The sequence below is a fragment of the Bos indicus genome, chromosome 1 (assembly GCF_029378745.1).
Source record: "Bos indicus isolate NIAB-ARS_2022 breed Sahiwal x Tharparkar chromosome 1, NIAB-ARS_B.indTharparkar_mat_pri_1.0, whole genome shotgun sequence".
NCBI lineage: Eukaryota > Metazoa > Chordata > Mammalia > Artiodactyla > Bovidae > Bos > Bos indicus.
In genome coordinates this window covers 110,498,479-110,522,748 of record NC_091760.1, presented here as the reverse complement: position 1 = coordinate 110,522,748, position 24,270 = coordinate 110,498,479, and the positions used below count along the sequence as shown (strand labels likewise).

Genomic DNA, 24,270 nt, shown 5'->3' with positions numbered 1-24,270 from the left:
TCTCTTTGGCTCTTAGGCTTTGAATTCAACTAAGAACCATAAAATATTAATCTCAAGAAATATTATATACCATATGTTAAAATGGCTATTTTATGGTTTTTCATCCCCCATTGTGGATTAGATAATCAAAATTTGGATTTACATATAATATGCTTGGTTCTGAGCAGTATGGCTATATATAAAATCTAAATTGCATCCATCTAAGTTTTCCTAGTGTATTTTCTGACAAGCAATAAGGAAGTGGGTCTCAGGAACCTGAGGCCAGGGGTCCCAGTCTCCTCTCATTTCATGCTGTCGTGTGTGGCATTAAATGATGAACTGGTACTGGGGCCCACTCCGGGGAGAAGCACAGCTGGTGCAAAAGCAAGAGGGCAGTCAAGTCTCCTGAGCTACTTATGTGTTCATCTGTCTATTCATTCATTCAGTAAGTATTTTGAGCACCTACTATGTGCCATTCCAAGTTCCAGGTGCTGGGCCCACATCAGTGAATACAACTAAGTTTCTATTTTGGGCAGGGGGAGACAGGCAATAAACAATGGCTAAAAGAAATAATTAAATGACAGAGTCAATGCTGTTTTAGCATCAACATTAGCATGCAGCTAATGATAATGATGACAATACCAGCCAAAGCTAATACTCATGGAGCACTTCCTGTGTCTTAAATTTTTTATGTATATCCATCTAATCCTCACAACAAACTCACGAGGCAGCTACTCATATCATCTGTATTTTATACCTGAGGAAATTAGGGCCCCAAAAGATGAAATGCCCAAGATCAAACTGCCAGTAAATGGTAGAGCTGGGATTGCCTATTGAATATATTCCTAGATGAACATGAGCAGTCCTGCCTTTTCTAAGAGCTGAAAATGAAATGCTCTCAAAACTACCCAAGGCATTTTGCATGGAATGTCAGCCAGGGATAGATTTTGAATATTCATGCAGCTTTAACTGAACAGAAGGAAATACGAAAATTGAAGTATGGAATCAAAGTGAATGGACAGTGGAGGTCCTTCTATAAAGAAGGAAAAATAGGCTGAGAGGAGCTACCCCACGTCAGGGGCGGCCGCCGAGAGGGGCTACCACACGTCAGGGGCAGCCACCGAGAGGAGCAACCCCATGTCCAGTGAGTGGTGGCTGCGTGGGAGGGCTGAGAGGGCTGAGGAGGGCTGAGAGGAGCTACTCCACATTCAAGGTCAGGAGGGCTGGTGGTGAGGAGATATCCCTCGTCCAAGGTAAGGAGCAGTGCTTGTGCTTTGCTGGAGCAGCTGTAAAGAGATACCTCATGTCCAAGGTAAGAGAAACCCAAGTAAGATGGTAGGCGTTGTGAGAGGGCATCAGAGGGCAGACACACTGAAACCATAATCACAGAAAACTAGTCAATCTAATCACATGGACCACAGCCTTGTCTAACTCAATGAACCTAACCCATGCCCTGTGGGGCCACCCAAGATGGATGGGTCATGGTGGAGAGGTCTGACAGAATGTGGTCCACTGGAGAAGGGAATGGCAAACCACTTCAGTATTCTTGCCTTGAGAACCCCATGAACAGTATGGAAAGGCAAAATGATAGGATACTGAAAGAGGAACTCCCCAGGCCGGTAGGTGCCCAATATGCTACAGGAGATCAGTGGAGAAATAACTCCATAAAGAATGAAGGGATGGAGCCAAAGCAAAAACAATACCTAGCTGTGGATGTGACTGGTGATAGAAGCAAGGTCCGATGCTGTAAAGAGAAATATTGCATAGGAACCTGGGATGTTAGGTCCATGAATCAAGGGAAATTGGAAGTGGTCAAACAGGAGATGGCAAGAGTGAACGTTGACATTCTAGGAATCAGTGAACTAAAATGGACTGGAATGGGTGAATTTAACTCAGATGACCATTATATCTACTACTGTGGGCAGGAATCCCTTAGAAGAAATGGAGTAGCCATCATGGTCAACAAAAGAGTCTGAAATGCTGTACTTGGATGCAATCTCAAAAACGACAGGATGGTCTCTGTTCGTTTCCAAGGCAAACCATTCAATATTACCAGTAATTCATGTCTATGCCCCAACCAGTAACACTGAAGAAGCTGAAGTTGAATGGTTCTATGAAGACCTACAAGACCTTTTGGAACTAACACCCCCAAAAGATGTCCTTTTCATTATAGGGGAATGGAATGAAAAAGTAGGAAGTCAAGAAACACCTGGAGTAACAGGCAAATTTGGCCTTGGAATACAGAATGAAGCAAGGCAAAGACCAATAGAGTTTTGCCAAGAGAACGCACTGGTCATAGCAAACATCCTCTTCCAACAACACAAGAGAAGACTCTACACATGGACATCACCAGATGGTCAACATCGAAATCAGATTGATTATATTCTTTGCAGCCAAAGATGGAGAAGCTCTATACAGTCAGCAAAAACAAGACCGGGAGCTGACTGTGGCTCAGATCATGCACTCCTTATTGCCAAATTCAGACTTAAATTGAAAAAAGTAGGGAAAACCACTAGACCATTCAGGTATGACCTAAATCAAATCCCTTATGATTATACAGTGGAAGTGAGAAATAGATTTAAGGGCCTAGATCTGATAGATAGAGTGCCTGATGAACAATGGACAGAGGTTTGTGACATTGTACAGGAGACAGGGATCAAGACCATCCCCATGGAAAAGAAATGCAAAAAAGAAAAAGGGCTGTCTGGGGAGGGCTTACAAATAGCTGGGAAAAGAAGAAAAGTGAAAAACAAAGGAGAAAAGGAAAGATATAAGCATCTGAATGCAGAGTTCCAAAGAATAGCAAGAAGAGATAAGAGAGCCTTCCTCAGTGATCAATGCAAAAAAATAGAGGAAAACAACAGAATGGGAAAGACTAGAGATCTCTTCAATAAAATTAGGGATACCAAGGGAACATTTCATGCAAAGCTGGGCTTGATAAAGGACAGAAATGGTATGGACCTAACAGAAGCAGAAGATATTAAGAAGAGGTGGCAAGAATACACAGAACTGTACAAAAAAGATCTTCATGACCCAGATAATCACGATGGAGTGATCACTCACCTAGAGCCAGACATCCTGGAATGTGAAGTCAAGTGGGCCTTAGAAAGCATCACTATGAACAAAGCTAGAGGAGGTGATGGAATTTCAGTTGAGCTACTTCAAATCCTGAAAGATGACGCTGTAAAAGTGATGCACTCAATATGCCAGCAAATTTGGAAAACTCAGCAGTGGCCACAGGACTGGAAAAAGTCAGTTTTCATTCCAATCCCAAAGAAAGGCAATACCAAAGAATGCTCAAACTACTGCACAATTGCACTCATCTCACACATTAGTAAAGTAAAGCTCAAAATTCTCCAAGCCAGGCTTCAGCAATATGTGAACCGTGAAGTTCCAGATGTTCAAGCTTGTTTTAGAAAAGGCAGAGGAACCGGAGATCAAATTGCCAACATCTGCTGGATCATCAAAAAAGCAAGAGAGTTCCAGAAAAACATCTATTTCTGCTTTATTGACTATGCCAAAGCCTTTGACTGTGTGGATCACAATAAACTGTGGAAAATTCTGAAAGAAATGGGAATACCAGACCACCTGACCTGCCTCTTGAGAAACCTATATGCAGGTCGGGAAGCAACAGTTAGAACTGGACATGGAACAACAGACTGGTTCCAAATAGGAAAAGGAGTATGTTAAGGCTGTATATTGTCACCCTGCTTATTTAACTTCTATGCAGAGTACACCATGAGAAATGCTGGGCTGGTAGAAGCACAAGCTGGAATCAAGATTGCCGGGAGAAATATCAATAACCTCAGATATGCAGATGACACGACCCTTATGGCAGAAAGTGAAGAGGAACTAAAAAGCCTCTTGATGAAAGTGAAAGAGGAGAGTGAAAAAGTTGGCTTAAAGCTCAACATTCAGAAAACGAAGATCATGGCATCTGGTCCCATCACTTTATGGGAAATAGATGGGGAAACAGTGGAAACAGTGTCAGATTTTATTTTTGGGGGGCTCCAAAATCACTGCAGATGGTGATTGCAGCCATGAAATTAAAAGACGCTTACTCCTTGGAAGAAAAGTTATGACCAACCTAGATAGCATATTGAAAAGCAGAGACATTCCTTTGCCAACAAAGGTCCGTCTAGTCAAAGCTATGGTTTTTCCAGTGGTCATGTATGGATGTGAGAGTTGGCCTGTGAAGAAAGCTGAGAGCTGAAAAATTGATGCTTTTGAAGTGTGGTGTTGGAGAAGACTCTTGAGAGTCCCTTGGACTGCAAGGAGATCCAACTAGTCTATTCTAAAGGAGACCAGACCTGGGTGTTCACTGGAAGGACTGATGCTAAAGCTGAAACTCCAGTACTTTGGCCACCTCATGCGAAGAGTTGACTCATTGGAAAAGACTCTGATGCTGGCAGGGATTGGGGGCAGTTCGAGAAGGGGATGACAGAGGATGAGATGGCTGGATGGCATCACCAACTCGATGGACATGAGTTTGGGTGAACTCTGGGAGTTGGTGATGGACAGGGAGGCCTGGCGTGCTGCAATTCATGGGGTCGCAAAGAGTTGGACATGACTGAGTGACTGAACTGAACTGAACTGAACTGAACTGAACTAATTTTCTCACAGTGAATTTGGTGACTATTTCCTCCCTCCTCACACTTTGGCTCCCTCCCTCATCAAATGACCATCAGCAGTATGAGCAGAGGTGAAGGAAGAGTTAAAAGGCAGAGCTTATTTGGCATCAGTTCTGCTAAGCACTTTGGTTGGTTGGTGAAGAGGCTGTAACTACTGTAACTAGTAGTGAAAATAAAACTAGGCATTGGCTATCAATATTATGATTGTTGGCCTGTCAGTTCTCTAGTTCAGTTCAGTTCAGTTGCTCAGTTGTGTCCAACTCTTTGCGACCCCATGGACTGCAGCACACCAGGCTTCCCTGTCCATCACCAACTCCCAGAGCTTGCTCAAACTCATGTCCATTGAGTCGGTGATGCCATCCAACTATCTCATCCTCTGTTGTTCCCTTCTCCTCCTGCCTTCAATCTTTTCCAGCAACAGTTTCTTGTCCAGTGAGTTAGTTCTTTGCACCAGGTGGCTAAAGAATTGGATTTCAGCTTCAGCATCAGTCCTTCCAATAATTAATTATTCAGGACTGATTACTTTTAGGATTGACAGGTTGGATCTCCTTGCAGTCCAAGGGACTCTCAAGAGTCTTCTCCAACACCACAGTTCAAAAGCAGCAATTGTTTGGTGTTCAGCTTTCTTTATAGTCCAACTCTCACATCCATACATGACTACTGGAAAAACCATTGCTTTGACAAGACGGACCTTTGTTGGCAAAGTAATGTTTCTGTGTTTTAATATGCTATCTAGATTGGTCATAGTTTTTCTTTCAAGGAGCAAGAGTCTTTTAATTTCATGGCTGCAGTTACCATCTGCAGTGATTTTGGAGCCCAAGAAAATAAAGTCTCTGTTTCCATTGTTTCCCTATCTATTTGCCATGGAGTGATGGGACTAGATGCCATGATCTTAAGTTTTTTTAATGTTGAGCTTTTAAGCCAGCTTTTTCACTCTCTTCTTTCACTTTCATCAAGAGACTCTCTATTCCTCTTCACTTTCTGCCATAAAGGTGGTGTCATCCATGTATCTCAAGTTATTGATATTTCTCCCGGCAATCTTGATTGCAGCTTTCGCTTCATCCAGCCTGGCATTTCGCATGACGTACTCTTCATATAAGTTAAATAAGCAGGATGATAATATACAGCCTTGATGTACTCCTTTCCTGATTTGGAACCAGTCTGTTTTTCCATGTCCAGTTCTAACTGTTGCTTCTTGACCTGCATACAGATTTCTCAGGAGGCAGGTAAGGTGGTTTGGTATTCCCATCTCTTGAAGAATTTTCCACAGTTTGTTGTTATCTACACAGTCAAAGGCTTTGGTGTAATCAATAAAACAGAAGTAGATGTTTTTCTGGAACTCTCTTGCTTTTTCCATGATCCAGCAGATATTGGCAATTTGATCTCTGGTTCCTCTGCCTTTTTAAAATGCAGCTTGAACATCTGGAATTTCATGGTTCACATACTGTTGAAGCCTGGCTTGGAGAATTTTGAGCATTTCTTTGCTAGTGTGTGAGATGAGTACAATTGTGCAGTAGTTTGAACCTTCTTTGGCATTACCCTTTTTTGGTATTGGAATGAAAACTGACTTTTTCCAGTTCTATGAAGACCTACAAGACCTTCTAGTACTAACACCCAAAACAGATGTCCTTTTCATCACAGGGGACTAGAATACAAAAGTAGGATGTTAAGAGCTACCTGGAGTTACAGGCAAATTTGGCTTTGGAGTACAAAATGAAGCAGGGCAAAGGCTAACAGAGTTTTGCCAAGAGAACTCACGGGTCATAGCAAACAGCCTCTTCCAACAACACAAGAGATAACTACACATGGACATCACTAGATGGTTAATACTAAAATCAGAGTGATTATATTCTTTGCAGCCAAAGATGGAGAAGCACTATACAGGCAGCAAAAACAATACCGGGAGCTGACTGTGGCTCAGATCATGAACTCCTTATTGCCAAATTCAGACTTAAATTGAAGAAAGTAGGGGAAACTACTAGACCATTCAGGTATGACCTAAATCAATTCCCTTACAATTATACAGTGGAAGTGACAAATAGATTCAAGGGATTAGATCTGATAGAGTGCCTGAAGAACTATGGATGGAGGTTTGTGACACTGTACAGGAGGCAGTGATCCAGACTATTCCCAAGAAAAAGAAATGTAAAAAGGCAAAATGGCTGTCTGAGGAGGCCTTTCCAATATTTGTAAGAAATACAATATTTCTTACAAGAGAAAAGAAGAGAATGTAAAGGCAAAGGAGAAATACCCATCCGAATGCAGAGTTCCAAAGAATAGCAAGGAGAGATAAGAAAGCCTTCCTCAGTGATCAATGGAAAGAAATAGAGGAAAAGAATAGAATGGGAAAGACTAGAGATCTCTTCAAGAAAATTAAAATACCAAGGGGATATTTCATACAAAGATGGGCACAGAAAAGGAGAGAAACGGTATGGACCTAATAGAAGCAGAAGATATTAAAAAGAGGTGGCAATAATACAATGAAGAACTATACAAAAAAGATCTTTATGACCCAGATAACCATGATGGTGTGATCACTCACATAGAGCCAGACATCCTGGAATGTGAAGCCAAGTGGATCTTAGGAAACATCACTACAAACAATACTCGTGGAGGTGTTAGAATTCCAGTTGAGCTATTTCAAATCCTAAAAGATGATGCTATGAAAGTGCCACACTCAATATGCCAGCAAATTTAAAAAAACTCAGCAGAAGCCACAGGACTGGAAAAGATCAGTTTTCAGTTCTCTAGAATTCCATTCTAATCCATCAGCTAAGTCAGTAGTTACAACCTCCTGAAATGTGAAGTCAAGTGGGCATTAGAAAGCATCACTACGAACAAAGCTAGTGGAGGTGATGGAATTCCAGTTGAGCTATTTCAAATCCTGAAAGATGATGCTGTGAAAATACTGCACTTAATATGCCAGAAAATTTAGAAAACTCAGCAGTGGCCACAGGACTGGAAAAGGTCAGTTTTCATTCCAATCCCAAAGAAAGGCAATGCCAAAGAATGCTCAAACTACCACACAACTGCACTCATCTCACACACTAGTAAAGTAAAGCTCAAAATTCTCCAAGCCAGGCTTCAGCAATACGTGAACCGTGAACTTCCAGATGTTCAAGCTGGTTTTAGAAAAGGCAGAGGAACCAGAGATCAAATTGCCAACATCCGCTGGATCATGGAAAAAGCAAGAGAGTTCCAGAAAAACATTTATTTCTGCTTTATTGACTATGCCAAAGCCTTTGACTGTGTGGATCACAATAAACTGTAGAAAATTCCGAAAGAAATAGGAATACCAGACCACCTGACCTGCCTCTTGGGAAACCTACATGCAGGTCAGGAAGCAACAGTTAGAACTGGGCATGGAACAACAGACTGGTTCCAAATAGGAAAAGGAGTTCGTCAAGGCTGTATATTGTCAGCCTGCTTATTTAACTTCTATGCAGAGTACACCATGAGAAATGCTGGGCTGGTAGAAGCACAAGCTGGAATCAAGATTGCCGGGAGAAATATCAATAACCTCAGATATGCAGATGACACGACCTTTATGGCAGAAAGTGAAGAGGAACTAAAAAGCCTCTTGATGAAAGTGAAAGAGGAGAGTGAAAAAGTTGGCTTAAAGCTCAACATTCAGAAAACGAAGATCATGACATCTGGTCCCATCACTTCATGGGAAATAGATGGGGAAACAGTGGAAACAGTGTCAGATTTTATTTTTGGGGGGCTCCAAAATCACTGCAGATGGTGATTGCAGCCATGAAATTAAAAGACGCTTACTCCTTGGAAGAAAAGTTATGACCAACCTAAATAGCATATTGAAAAGCAGAGACATTGCTTTGCCAACAAAGGTCTGCCTAGACAAGGCTACAGTTTTTCCAGTGGTCATGTATGGATGTGAGAGTTAGCCTGTGAAGAAAGCTGAGAGTTGAAGAATTGATGCTTTTGAACTGTGATGTTGGAGAAGACTCTTGAGAGTCCCTTGGACTGCAAGGAGATCCAACCAGTCCATTCTAAAGGACATCAGTCCTGGGTGTTCATTGGAAGGACTGATGCTGAGGCTGAAACTTCAATACTTTGGCCACCTCATGTGAAGAGTTGACTCATTGGAAAAGACTCTGATGCTGGGAGGGATTGGGGGCAGGAGGAGAAGGGGATGACAGACATGAGATGGCTGGATGGCATCACTGTCTTGATGGACATGAGTTTGGGTAAACTCCAGGAGTTGGTGATGGACAGGGAGGCCTGGCATGCTGTGATTCATCGGGTCACAAAGAGTTGGACATGACTGAGCGGCTGAACTGAACTAGGTCAATTTTTATTTTCTTCAATCATCTTCAGATGTGCATTTATCCTAGAATATAATGTCCTTTGTTGGGTGTGTGTGGGGAGTATATTCTCTTTCATGATTTTTCCGGAGACAAAGAAATAAGCATTGGCCAACTCCATATAGAACTCTGGTCAGAGGAAGCTGTGGTTTGAAATAGGTACTTCCCAATAGAGAAAGGACTACAAATGGAGGTTGCTTGTATTGTTAAGCCCATTTTATAGATGGCGAAACAGAGGCTTAGAGAGATAAAATAGCTTGTCAATCACTCACTGATATGACATAAAGAACACCTGACCCTAAGGCCTTCAAGTTCGAAACTCTTTGTTCTTCTAGCTCTCGGCATCTCCTAAGGAAGTCAGAATTTTACACTAGGAGATGATCTGAGAGATCACCTTACAGATGTCTAAAGGGATGGAGTGGATTGCCAAGAGAGTATCACCCAAGGCAAAAGAAACCAGAACTCAGAAAACATGCTTCACACATGTATGGATTCTGTATTAAGGAAGGTATAGAAGTTGAATTCTAGAATTTTAAAAATTATTTTAAGATAAATGAGAGTTGGACTGTGAAGAAGGCTGAGCGCCGAAGAATTGATGCTTTTGAACTGTGGTGTTGGAAAAGACTCTTGAGAGTCCCTTGGACTGCAAGGAGATCCAACCAGTCTATTCTAGAGATCAGCTGGGGGGGTTCTTTGGAAGGACTGATGCTGAAGCTGAAACTCCAGTACTTTGGCCACCTCATGCGATGAGTTGACTCAATGGAAAAGACTCTGATGCTGGGAGGGATTGGGGGCAGGAGGAGAAGGGGATGACAGAGGATGAGATGGCTGGATGGCATCACTGACTCGATGGACATGAGTTTGAGTGAACTCCAGGAGTTGGTGATGGACAGGGAGGCCTGGCGTGCCGCGATTCATGGGGTTACAAAGAGTCGGACACGACTGCGTGATTGAACTGAACTGAAACGAGGTAAGTTCATACAGTTAGGGACCAAGAAAAGAAACAATTTAAAATAATTCTACTAAAAGTAGAATAGGAATGGACACTTGATGTAGGTTTGAACCTAGGTTGAAAAAGATTATTTAGGGGGAAAAAAAGGCAGAAAGATTGTGTGTGTGAGGGAACATATTTAGCTTGAAATGACAGTGAAATGCCCGGGGAAAAAATGGCAAAGGACATAGGGAGAGGAACTGGTGGACACTTGCTTGATTTAGATAGCATGATATTGGGATTGCTTATCTTGGGAGGTAAGTTGGGTGGAGGGAATCTGTGCTTGTATAGCTAAAAATGCTAAGTGGTTGACTTTAAAGTTGATCTACTGTTTTATTTTACTAACACACACACACATACACTCACATACACACACACACACGAGAATGAGTCATCTGGATTTGCCCATGTTTCCCACAAGAACCTATTTTACAAGTAGGACAAAATCTTCTTTTCAATGTTTATTGCACAACAAAAAGTTCCCCTTGAAGTCTGATGAGAGCCAAATGCCAAGGCTAAGACCACAGCCTTGCCTTTGGTTCATGGCGGGGGGTGGGGGGTAGCTGACTTTCTGGGATCACATCCCCAGGGGTAGCCTTGACAACTTGTTGCACTATGCTCTGAAAAAAGCAAGTTTGCCTCAGGGCTTTCCGCCTTGCATTATTACACCTTCTGCTGCTCAGAGCGTGCACAATGGACACCCTGTGCCCACACCGGCCCTACAGGCTGGAATCATCCACTCTGGGACTCACTGGTCTCTCTGAACCAATATAGCTAACTTTTAGCCCTGTTCTCTGTCCCTTTCCAAAATACCAGTGCTTGTCCTCAGGGGCCTGCTCTCAACAATCTTACAAACTCTCTGACACTGAATCATTGATCAGCAGTGAGTTTCATGTTTGGGTTTTTTTCTTTTTATAGTTCTTAGCCCATTCTGGAGTCTCTACTGAATTAACTGATGATTCCCATACATTGTTCTTGTAAAGGCAGCAAGTAAATTAAATCTAATTATTAATTTGTTTTGTTGTGACTTTTTTTTTAATTTCAAAAAGTAGAATTCTTTGTGATTAGTTATACATACACTATTTTTGAAATTATTTTCTATTATAGGTTATTACAAGATATTGACTACAGTACTATACAGTAAGCCCTGTGCTATACAGTAAACCTTTGTTGCTTGCTGCATATGTATTTTTTAAAGTTAGAAATCTAGCATTCTGTTCATACTAAGTCAAACAAGTAGAATCAAAATGTAATTTTTTTAGTTAGGCAAAAATTTGTAAGGTTTCTAAAATATATATATTATACATATTATTTATATTATGTATACAAGAGCTTTTCTACTATATTTGATAAAGGCTTGCTAGAGAAGATGGAGAAATTGGAAAACATAAACTAAATGAAATGACAGCTCTGAAGAGTTTCATGTTTTTATCTGATCCCCACCACCTTCTTTTTAAGTAGGAGACATAATGACTTCCAGAATGAAACATCTCTTTATGTTAGAATGTGGGGTATTCTGGAATGACAGGCTGCTCAGTTCTCTGATCTCAGTCTCATTTCACAAATCTGGACTACGAGACAAGCTGTTTTTTCTGCCTGGAATGCTTTCTCACTGAACTTTTCCTACTTGGCAAAACTACCAGTAGTTGCTCATAACTCTTTCACATTTGATCTCCATCCAGAAAGGCTTCCAGACTCTCTAGAACTGTGTTAACACACAGTCATGTGAAGACCCTGAGCCTCTGGAAAGAGACTAGTGCAAGGTAATCTGTGCTAATGCACACAGTAGATTTATGTGACTTGGTATACAAAAAACAAGTAAAATGGTTCATTGATTTTCACACCAATTACATGTTTACATTTTGGATATACTGGATGAAGGAAAACATAGTATTGAATTCATTTCATTTGTTTCTTTTCACTTCTTTTTGATGTGGCTATTAAAAAATTTTAAGTCCCGCATATGGCTCATGTTTGCAGCTTACATTTTATTTCTATTGGATAGGGCTGCCAGAGTCTAGACCATTAGTTTTGAAATCACAGGGGGAGCTGGAGAATGCCGCTGATCTGTGAGTTTCTGTCTGAAAATTTGTGAATGGTAATTTGGAGTGAAGTAATTTAGGTTTCTGATGTGTCAATAACATAGTCAAGAATAATCAACAAACAAGGGGTTACTAGCAGTCACCAGGAAAGGGGTGGAGGGGCAATATAGGGGAGTGGGATGTAAAAACTGTCAGGTGTAAGACAGGCTCAATGATGTACTGTACAACATGCGGAATATAGCCAATATTTTGTAGTAATATAAATTGAGTGCAACCTTTAAAACTGTATGAAAAATAAAATAAAAAAGTAATAAATAAGCAAGATAAAAATAAAAGAATAATCAATGAAGAATTAGGTCTTTGTTGTTACACACAACAGCATTAATCTTCCATTAATTTTGCTGAAATACCCATTTCTTCCTTTTCTGTCTCTAACCCTGGGGACAAAGGAAAACAGTGTGACAGTGTGTATGCACTAAGTCACCTCAGTCGTGTCTGACTCTGTGTGACCCTATGGACTGCAGCCCCCCAGGCTCTTCTGTCCCTGGGATTCTCCAGGCAAGAATACTGGAGTGGGTTGCCAGGCCCTTCTCCAGGGGATCTTCCCAACCCAGCAACTGAACCCACATATGTCTCCTGAGGACAGTATGTGTAGAGTCTTATTTTTTCAGTTGACTAGCCCCTGGACTGAGCAAACAAAATGTAATATGTTCAGAGCAGAATAAAAAAAAAAACAATGAAAAGAAATGAGGACAGTCTCTGAGACCTCTGGGACAATATTTGAATTATAGGGGCCCAGAAAAAGAAGAGAAAGAGTCTAGGAAGATATTTGAAGGATTATAGTTGAAAACTTCCCTACCATGGGAAAGGAAAGAGCTACCCACATCCAGGAAGCACAGAGTCCCACACATGATAAACCCAACACATGAAAACATGTATTAATTAAACTAACAAAAATTAAATACAAAGAAAAATATTAAAAATCATCAAGGGAAAAGCAACAAATAACACACAAGGGAATCCCCGTAAGGTTATCAGCTGATTTTTCTTCAGATTTTTGCAGGCCAATGGAAGGGAAAAACCTAACAAAGGTCTACCCAGCAAAGGTCTCATTCAGGTTGAATACAGAAATCGAAAGCTTTACAGACAAGCAAGCTAAGAGAATTCAGCATCACCAAACCAGCTTTACAACAAATGCAAAAGAAACTTCTCTAGGCAGGAAACAAAACAGAAGAAAAAGACCTACAAGAAAAACCCAAAACAGTTAAGAAAATGGTAATAGGAACAGACATATAGATAATTAATGTAAATGGACTAAATGCTCTAGCCAAAAGACCCAGACTGAATAGACACAAAAATAAGACCTGTATATATGCTGTTTGGGGCTTCCCTGGTAGCTCAGCTGGTAAAGAATCTGCCTGCAATGCCGAAGTCTGTAGTTCAATTCTTGAGTTGGGAAGATACCCTAGAGAAGGGATAGGCTACCCACTCCAGTATTCTTGGGCTTCCCTGGTGGCAATGTAAAGAATCTGCTTGCAATGCAGGAGACCTGGGTTCAATCCCTGGGTTGGGAAGATACCCTGGAAGAGGGCATGGCAACCACTCCAGTATCCTTGCCTGGAGAATTGCATGGACAGCGGAGCCTGGTGGGTACAGTCCATGGGGTCACAAAGATTTGGACAGGACTGAGCAACTAAGCTTCCTTGGTGGCTCAGATGGTAAAGCATCTGCCTGCAATATGGGAGACTTGAGTTCGATCCCTGGGTCGGGAAGATCCCCTGGAGAAGGAAATAGCAACCCATTCCAATTCTCTTGCCTGGAAAATTCCATGGATGGAGGAGCCATGGGGTTGCAAAGAGTTGGACATGACTGAGCGACTTCATGCATGAGCAACTAAGCACAGCACAGCACATACACTATCTACAAAAGACCCACTTCAGATCCAGAGACATATGCAGACTCAAAGTGAGGTGGGTAGAATAAGATATTCCACGCAAATGAAAATCAAAAGAAAGCTGTAGAAGTAATACTCACATCAGACAAAATAGACTTTAAAATAAAGACTATTACACGAGATATGAAAGGACACTACATAATGATCAAGGGCTCAATCTAAGAAGACATAACAAATGTATATATTTATGCACTCAACAAAGGAGCATCTTAATACAAGGCAAATGCTGACAGCCATAAAAGTGGACATTGACAGCAATAAAATAATAGTAAGGGATTTTAACAATCCACTTACACCAATGGATAGATCATTCAAACCAAAAATTAATGAGGAAACACAAGCCTTAAATGACACATTAGACCAGATAGAGATAGTTGGTATTTATAGGACATTCCATACAAAAGCAGCAAAATACACTTTCCTCTCAAGTGCACACAGAACTCTCTCCAGGATAGATCATACCTTGGGTCACAAATCAGCCTTGGTAAGTTTAAGAAAACTGAAATCATGTCAAGCATCTTTTCTGACTGCTCTGAGATCAGAAATCAATTGCAGTGAAAAAAACTGTAAAAAACACAAACACATGTAGGCTAAATGATATGTTACTAAACAACCAAGAGATCACTGAAGAAATCAAAGAGGAAATAAAAAAATTCCTAGAAACAAAAGACAATGAACGTATGATGACCCCACAACTATGGGATGTAGCAAAAGAAGTTCTAAGAGGGATGTTTATAGCAATACAACCCTACTTCAAGAAACAAAGAAAATCTCACATAAACTAACTTTACACCTAAATCAACTAGAAAAAGAACATACAAAACCCAAAGTTAGTAGAAGGAAAGAAATCATAAAGATCAGAGCAGAAATAAATGAAATAAAAATGAAGAAAACAAGAGCAAAAATCAATGAAACTAAATGCTGGTTCTTTGAGAAGATAAACAAAATCAATAAACCTTTGGCCAGACTCATCAAAAAGTAAGGAGAGGACTCAAGTCAAAATTAGAAATGAAAAAGAAGTCACAACTGACACTGCAGAAATACAAAGGATCATAAGGGACTACTACAAGCAACTATATGCCAACAAAACGGACAACCTGGAAGAAATGGACAAATTCTTAGAAAAACACAGCCTTTGAGGACTGAACCAGGAAGAAACAAAAAATATGAAAAGACTGTTTACAAGTAATGAAATTGAAACTGTGATTCAAAATCTTCCAACAAATAAAAGTCCAGGACCAGGTGGTTTCACAGGCAAATTCTAGCAAACATTTAGAGAAGAGCTGACACCTATCCTTCTCAAACTCTTTTTAAAAACTGCAAAGGGAGGAATACTTCCAAGCACATTCTATGAGGTCACCATCACCCTGATGTCTTTGTCTCTTTGACAAGAGATTTCACAAAGAAAAGAAAATAACAGGCCAATATATATGATGACCATAGATGTAAAAATCCTCAACAAAATACTAGGAATCCAAATCCAACAACATACTAAAAGAATCATACACTATGATCAAGTGGAATTTATCCCAGGCATGTAGGAATTCTTTAATATATGTGAATCAATCAATAGGCTAGAACACACTAATAAACTGAAGAATAAAAACCATTTGATCATCTCAATAGATGCATAAAAAGCTTTTGACAAAATTCAACACCCATTGTGATTAAAAAAAAAAAACTAACATAATAAAGGCCTTATATGACAAACGCACAGCTAACATTCTCAATGGTGAAAAACTGAAAGCATTTCCTTTAAGATCAGGAACACTTCAAGGCTGTCCACTCCTGCCACTATTCTTCAACACAGTTTTGAAAGTCCTAGCTAGGGCAATCAGAGAAATAAAGAAATAAACGAATCCAAATTGGAAAAGAAGAAGTAGAACTGTCACTGTTTGCAGATTACATGATATTATGCATAGAAAAACCCTAAAGACACCATTAGAAAACTACAAGATTTAATCAATGAATTTAGTAAAATTGTAGGATACAAAATTAATGCACAGAAATCTCTTGCATTCCTATATACTTACAATGAAAGATAAGAAAGAGAAATTAAGTAAACAACCTCTTTTATCATTACAACAAAAAGAATAAAATACCTAGGAATAAATTTACCTAAGGAGGCAAAAGACCTGTACTCAGAAATCTGTAAGATACTGATAAAAGAAATCAAAGACAACACAAACAGATCGAGAGAGAAACCATGTTCTTGGACTGAAACAATCAATATTGTGAAAGTGTCTGTACTACCCAAAGCAATCTATAGGTTCAATGTAATCCCTATCAAATTTCCAATGGCATTTTTCACAGAATTAAAACAAAAAATTTTACAATTTGTATGGAAACACAGAAGACCATGAATAGCCAAAGCAATCTTGAGAAAGAAAAATGGAGCTAGAGGAATAAGGCTCTTTACTTCAGACAGTACTACAAAGCTACATTGATTAAGACAGTATGGTGTTGGCACAAAAACAGAAATATAGATCAATGGAATAGGATAGAAAGTCCAGAGGAAAAAAAACATACTCCTAAGGTCATCTAATCTACGACAAAGGAGGCTGGAATATACAATGGAAAAAAACCAGTCTTTTCAATAAGTGGTGCTGGGAAAATTGTTCAGCTATATGTAAAAGAATGAAATTAGAATACTATATAATACAATACACAAAAATAAACTCAAAATGGATTAAAGACCTAAATGTAAGGCCAGACACTATAAAACTCTTAGAATGAAAACATAGGCAGAACATTCTTTAACATACATCACAGGAAGATCTCTTTTGACCTACCTCCTACAGTAATGAAAATAAAAACGAAAGTAAATAAATGGCACCTAATTAAACTTAAAAGCTTTTGCATAGCAAAAGAAACCAGGAACAAGGCCAAAAAACAACTCTCAGAATGGGAAGAAATGTTCGCAAATGAAGCAACTGACAAGGAATTAAGCTCCAAAATATATGAACAGCTCATTTAGCTCAAAAAAAAAAAAAAAAAAAAATCCCAATTTTCTCCAAAGAAAACATATAGATGGCCAACAAACACATGAAAAGATGTTCAACATCACTATTTATTAGAGAAATGCAAATAAAAACTACAATGAAGTATCACCTCACACAAGTCAGAATGGCTTTTATCAAAGAATCTATAAACAATAAATGCTGGAGAGGGTGTGGAGAAAAAGGAACCCTCTTGCACTGATGGTGGGAATGTAAACTGCTACAGTCACTATGGAAACAGTATGGAGGTACCTTAAGAAACTAAAAATAGAACTTCCATATGACCCAGCAATCCCACCACTGAGCAAAGAAAATCATGATTCAAAAGGATATATGCACCTCAGTGTTCATTGCAGCACTATATATAATAGCCAGGACATAGAATCAACCTAAATGCCCATTACTAGAGAATGGATAAAGAAGATGTGGTACATATACACAATGGACTATTACTCAGCCATAAAAACGAACAAAATTATATAATTTGAAGATGTGGCTGGACCAAGAGACTGTCATACAGAGTGAAGTCAGAAAAACACATATTGTATATTAATGCATGTATGTGAAATCTGGAAAATGGTATAAACGATCTTATTTGCAAAAGAGAAATAGAGACACAGACGTAGAGAACAAATGTATGGACACCAAGTGGGGGAAATGGTGAATGGGATGAATTTGGAGACTGTGATTAACATATATATATATTACTATGTATAAAACAAGCAATGAATGAGAACCTACTACATAGCTCAGGGAACTCAGTGCTCTATGGTGACCCAAATGGGAAGGAAATCCAAAAAAGAGGGAATATATGGCTGATTCACTTTGCTGTACAACCAAAACTGACACAGCATTGTAAAGCAACTATATCCCAATAATAAATAAATAAAAGTAATGTTCCTATATGAAACAACCTTCTCTCTGTGGCCAGGAGGACCGTAGATAATAGTATACCAAGATGTACTGGGAAAGTGCACTGAGATGGTTGTTAGGCTGCTAGCCTGACTCCTCCAGCAACATAAGCCTCAGTGAAAGTGGAAGGTGAAAGTCTCTTTGCAATCCACAATGCCACACCAAATCAGAGAAGACTATTTGGGTTTTAAAACCATTACGTGCCAATAAAAACAGAAACATAGATCAATGGAACAAGATAGAAAGCCCAGAGGTAAGCCATGCACCTATGGACACCTTATCTTTGACAAAGGAGACAAGAATATACAATGGGGCAATGATAGTCTCTTCAAAAAGTGGTGTTGGAGAACTGGATATGTGAACCTTTACACGTATCCAACTACATGTAAAAGAATGAAATTAGAACACTTCCTAACACCATACACAAAGATAAACTCAAAACGGATTAAAGACCTAAATATAAGACCAGAAACTATAAAAACTCTTAGAAGAAAATATAGACAGAACCCTCTATGACATAAATCATAGCAAGCTCCTCTAGACCCACCTCCTAGAATAATCGAAATAAAAACAAAATAAACAAGTGGGATCTAATTAAATTTAAAACCTTTTTCACAGCAAAGGAAACTATAAAGTGAAAAGAAAGCCCTCAGAATGAGAGAAAATAATAGCAAATGAAACAACTGACAAAGGATTAATTTCCAAAATATATAAGTAGCTCATACAACTCAATACCAGAAAAACAAACAACCTAATCAAAAAGCAGGCAAAAGACATAAACAGACATTTCTCCAAAGAATACATACATATGCTTAATAAACACATGAAAAGATGTTCAACATTGTTTATTATTAGAGAAATGCAAATCAAAACTAAAAGGGATATCACCTCACACTGGTCAGAATGGCCATCATCAAAAAACCACAAACCACAAGGCTGGAAAAGGTGTGGAGAAAAGGGAACCCTCTTGCACAGCAGGCGGGAACATAAATTGATAAAGCCACTATGAAGACAGTATGGAGATTCCTTAAAAAACTAGGAATAAAACTACCATGTGTGTGTTAATCACTCAGTCATGTCCGACTCTTTGTAACCCTTTGGACTGTAGCTCACCAGGCTCCTCTGCCCATGGAAGTCTCCAGGCAAGAATATTGGAGTGGGAAGCCATTCTCTTTTTTAGGGAATCTTCTTGACCCAGGGATCAAACCCAGATTTTCTGCATTGCAGGCAGATTCTCTACCATCTGAGCCACCAGCGAAGCTCAAAACTACCATATGACCCAGCAATTCCACTTCTAGGCATATACCCTGAGGAAACCAAAACTGAAAAAGACACATGCACCCCAGCGTTCACTGCAGAACTATTTACAGTAGCAAGGACATGGAGGCAAACTAGAGGTCCATCCACAGACGAATGGGTAAACAAGCTGTGGTACATATATACTATGGAATACTACTCCGCCGTAAAAAAGGAACGCATCTGAGTTAGTTCTAATGAGCTGGATGAACCTAGAGACTATTATACAGAGTGAAGTAAGTCAGAAAGAGAAAAACAAATATATATTTACACACATACATGGAATCTAGAAAGATGGTGCTGATGAACCTATTTGCAAGGCAGCAATGGAGATGCAGACATAAAGAACAGACTTATGAACCCAGGCGGGATTGCTGGGAGGAAGGAGAGGGTGAGATGAATGGAGAGAGTAGCACTGAAGCATAAATACTACCATATGTAAAATAGATACCCAAATTTGCTATATGACTCAGGGAACTCAAACCAGGGCTCTGTAATAACCTAGAAGGGTGGGAAGTGGGAGGGAGGTTCAAGATGGAGGGGACATATGTATATCTGATTCATGTTGATGTATGGCAGAAATGAAACCAACAGTGTAAAGCAATTATCCTTCAACCAAAAATAAACAAATTTTAAATAAACCATTACATGCCAAGACCATGTCTTTGTTGAACCTAGTAGACAGTGCTAATTAATTGTTTATTATTAATATAGCCTTTCAGTAAAAGAGAATCAGTGGAACCACTACTCCAGCATGCTAATTAATTCTGCATAAAAAGAAGGGTTAATCTCTACTTTAAAACATTGTGTTCAGTCACTCAGTTGTGTCCAACTCTTTGCAACCTCATGGACTGTAGCTCTCCAGGCTCCTCTGTCCATGAAGATTCTCCAGGCAAGAATACTGGAGTGGTTGCCAAGTCCTCCTCCAGGAATCTTCCCAACTCAGGGGTCAAACCTAGGTCTCCAGCATTGCAGGCAGATTCTTTACCATCTGAGCCACCAGGGAAGCACAAGAATACTGGAATGGGTAGCCTATACCTTCTCCAGAGGATCTTCCCGACCCAGGAATTGAACCAGGGTCTTCTGCATTGCAGGTGGATTCTTTACCAGCTGAGCTATCAGGGAAGCTCACTTTAAAACATTAATCATGGAAAGTAAACTGAAATGTGGCCAGAAAAAAAAAAAGAAATGCCTATCAATATTACTGGTTGGTAAAATTTGTTATCTGCATTTTATAAGGAGGAAACTGTGGCTTAGAAATTATGTGACTTGGCCAACATTTCAATTTTACATAATTAGTTTGTGATTGAGCCAAAATTCCAAAGTCATGTTTATGCCAGCAGGAAGAATTTGAATACAGTTGGAAGAGGCAGATGTCATCATGGAAAATTCACAGTATATACAGAAATGCACTTTCCAATGACTTAGCCACTTCTCTCCACATATTTCAAGCTCATTATCCCTCAATTCAGAGGTTACCCCCTCTTTGGGTCTCCTTGGATGAAAAAGAGCTCTCCTTTTCTTAATTTTCCAATATTCCTCATTCAGATCTGGACACATAGTGCTTTACTGTTAGCTTTTTATATGTACATGTCTTGTCTCTCCAAATAGACTAGAGCTTGCTTACTTCGAATTCCCCATAGCGTGTCTTGCTGAGTAGGGGCTCAGTAGAACCTTCTTAGATTATTAATTACTAGTCTGCTCGGCTTAGCTATTGATGGTTTGTGGTGTCTTTTTACAGTATCTGAACACTACAGAAACACTGGCTCTTGGTTCAGAGACACCACGTGTTCAACTAAGCTGCCAAGCCAGTATCAAATAGCATGATGCTGAACACAGACATACCTGTAAAATGCAACTCATGATATCAGATGCGATTTTTGCATGGGGAGTGTCTTCATCTTTCCCAGAGGGCCTCAGGTTGTGTTCCAAGCAGGAGTCCCAGAGCCCCACAAGGGCCTTTGCGTGCTTTTCAATCGACTCTGTCTCTCTGATGGCTGTTGTAATTCGTGTGATACAGATTTCAACCACTGCTTGGTCATTGTTATTGGTTTGGTAATCCTGTTTGAAAGAACAGCTTCATGTTAAATACTACTCTGGAAAATTACAAAGAACCTACAGAATATGAGTTCAATCATATAGCAAATGGGTTTGCCACATTGTGGCTAAGGCATAAGGTTGTAAAACCCAATAAAAGATCTTCTTCCTTGGAGATGAGAACCTTGTGGACGAGGTAGATTTGCAAACATGCTAAAATGGAGCAGGTTTGTACTATCACAGATACACAGACAGGGAGCTTAATTATTCACTTGCAAGCAGGCTCAAATTTCATGCTATTTTAAAGTTCATTAGAGGTGAGGGTTTACTTTTGGCTCTGATATTTCAACAACTTTTGTGAAATGTTTCAATTACCCTACAATTTCTCCTCACAAGTTTTCTCTTTCTGTACACAACAGAAATCTTTTCAGCTCTCCCTTTTCTATTAAAATAACCACCAAATCCTTTAAAGTATTCCCCAACCGAATTTCCCTCTGTTCCCCTGTTTTAATTCTTCCTCAAATACCTAATCCTCTTTATTGAGCAAAAATATGATCTTATAAAACACCTAAATGTGAAAACTAGGCCCATCACTTTAATTTGGAAAATTGGCCCGACTGTGAACTCTGTGTGGTGGATTAACTCTTACACTGTCATGTACCATTAGAGCCAGACACTGATGGGGCTCTTCTGTCCAACTGCAAGTTCAAGCTTGATCTTTTTTCTATTACAACTAATGTTGCAGTAAACATCTTAGGCACGAAACCGTCTCCATGATGTAGATTATGTATAGCCTAGATTCTTCAGAAGTGGAAATTTCCGAGACAAAACTCAGGAACATTTTAAGGCTTGTGATACACACTGCCAAACTATTTTCCAGAAAGGTCTTACTAATTTATACTTCCATCAGCTGGGTGAAAGCAAGCTTTGTCCGTTGTACCTTTGCAAGAACAGAGTATTTTTAATTTTTGGTAATTTTATACCTGAAAAACAGTATCTCATCGCTATTTTCCTTGGAATTTCTTGATCAGAAGTAAGGTTGAATATTTTCAACATCTTTATTTGTCATTTGTATTTCCTCCCATGCCCACTGTACCTCATGTCTATTTTTCCTTAGATGACTTCATTTTTTTTTTTGGCTTTTCTTTGGTGAAATAATATTTTTTTCTATCAAGGATATTAAGTCAGCTTTTGACATACTGGTTGTGAATATGTTTCCATGTTACATTATTTTTAGGCTTTTTTTGCTGCTATTTACTGACATGCTAAGGTTTTAGATAGCCAAATCTGTCAATCTTTGGGACTTTTTTTTTTCTTTTTTAACTGGAAATTTAAGTTGGTTAAATTATGTTTTTAAAAGATAATACATGAACATGATACAAAAATAAAAGTGATACAAAGAAAAGATTTTCAGTGAAAACTCTGTCTCCATCTCAGTTCCCTTTCCTGGGGAAACCATGCTCACCAATTTCTCATATTTGACAAGAAAAGTCCAAGTTGATATAAATATCCATCTATACTCACTCCTTTCTTTCTTTGTGATTCCTTTAATAGCTTTTTAAATCTCACATTTTCTTTATTCATAGATTTAATAAAAATTTACCTGTATTTTTTCTACACTAAAAGAAAACTTAACAAAACCCTTACTGTTTAGTATTTCAGAAATTAATCTTTTAACCATTCACTTAGCTCTTGAGTCTATCTGGCATTGATGGAAGTAAGATGTACATTTTCTACAAAGTAGCTAATCTAATTTTTCCATCATTATTTACTGAATAATTCATTTCCTAGTAACTGTCTTATGTACATATCAGGTTCTATTTCAGGGCTGTCTTTTCTGTTTGTTTGTTCAATTTTTCAATTCTACAATACTAATTTTGTTATTTTCTTCATATAAGTTCCACACATTTTTAAAAGGTGCTTCCTAGTGTATTTTATGTCTCTATTGTTTCTGTAAACAAAATCTTTGTGTTTTCCTCATTAGAACTTTTAATGAGTTATTGCTCATATGTCAACCTACATCATGTTTGTATTTATTTTTTGTTGCTTTTGCCCCTCAGTAAGTACTTATTGTTCATAGGCTTGCCTCCATTAAAGCCACAGCAGTGTTACCTACACACAAACCTTGCTGTAGAGCCCCCACTGAGGGGCTCCAGCCCTGGGTCCTTGGGGAGCTGAGGCCTGGCCATGCTGCTGGATGGCTCAGGATCCGTCAGGCTGGCTTGGTTCTCTAGTCCTGCCAGTAGCTCCCCACCCCACTTGGATTGCGCCAGTGGGGAAGGGAAGGGGAAGGACTGGTGGGAGGAAAGCCCGTCAGGCTCTGGCCTCTCTCCTCGCTGTCCTGGCTCTTCTGTGGCTGCCCTGCTGCTGGGCTACACTGTAGGCTCCTGCCTGAGCTGGGAAACTGAGGCAGGCCACCAAGGCCTCCTCTGTCCCGACAGAAGGCGCTGTGAGTCCACCCCAATGCAGAAGGCACCATTCTGCCTCCCTTCTCGGAATAAGAGTCCTGCTCCAGCTGCCAGGAAGCCATTTTGGGGGAAAATGGTCTCTCTTCTGGGCCTTAGAGCTCATTTCCTGCCTCTGGCAGTGGCCGATGTAAATGTAGCACCTGCCACACCTCAGGTCTTGCTGAAGAGCCCAGGTGCCACGTACAGGTGGACACCCTGAGGAGAGTGAGTTCACGTGTAGCCACCAGCAAGCTAGGAAACCGTGCAAGATGCGCCTTGGCCTGCGGGCTCCAGAACCACCTGAAGACACTGCTCTGCGTTCACCTCCTGTAATGAATATCCGCTCTCTCAGGCATAATTTGAATAAATGAAGTTACACTCCAAGGGTCCTCAAAAGCAAATATTACAACACCGCGTGGCTATTTCCAGACTAGAAAGAATGAGGCTCTGATCTTGGGGCCACGGTGGCTGAGTCCAGGCAAGGGGAAGACCCGTGAGCAGTAAGTTGTCTTGCACACTTACCTGAAGACCACAGATGCTGGGAGCCTTCCACATTCTAGTTGAATTGAAGGAAAATGGGTACACAGGTTCAGGCCAGCACTGCTGTCCACTGCCTGCCCCTCTGCTCCCCACCACCTCATCCAAGACCACCAGGAC

General features: G+C 39.9%; 1 protein-coding gene across 6 annotated transcripts in view; it reads right to left on the bottom strand.

Moving 5' to 3' along the window:
* The window catches only part of VEPH1 (ventricular zone expressed PH domain containing 1), a 277,419-nt gene that overhangs the window by 206,080 nt on the left and 47,069 nt on the right, over positions 1-24,270 (bottom strand). For 5 of the 6 annotated variants that reach the window (XM_070792573.1, XM_070792568.1, XM_070792579.1 and 2 more), the window contains exon 3: positions 20,975-21,190. In XM_070792573.1, the coding sequence (XP_070648674.1) occupies positions 20,975-21,190 (216 nt within the window). Of the gene's footprint in view, positions 1-20,974; positions 21,191-24,135; positions 24,240-24,270 lie in introns of those variants that run through there. The other variant, XM_070792576.1, reaches the window with a different exon arrangement.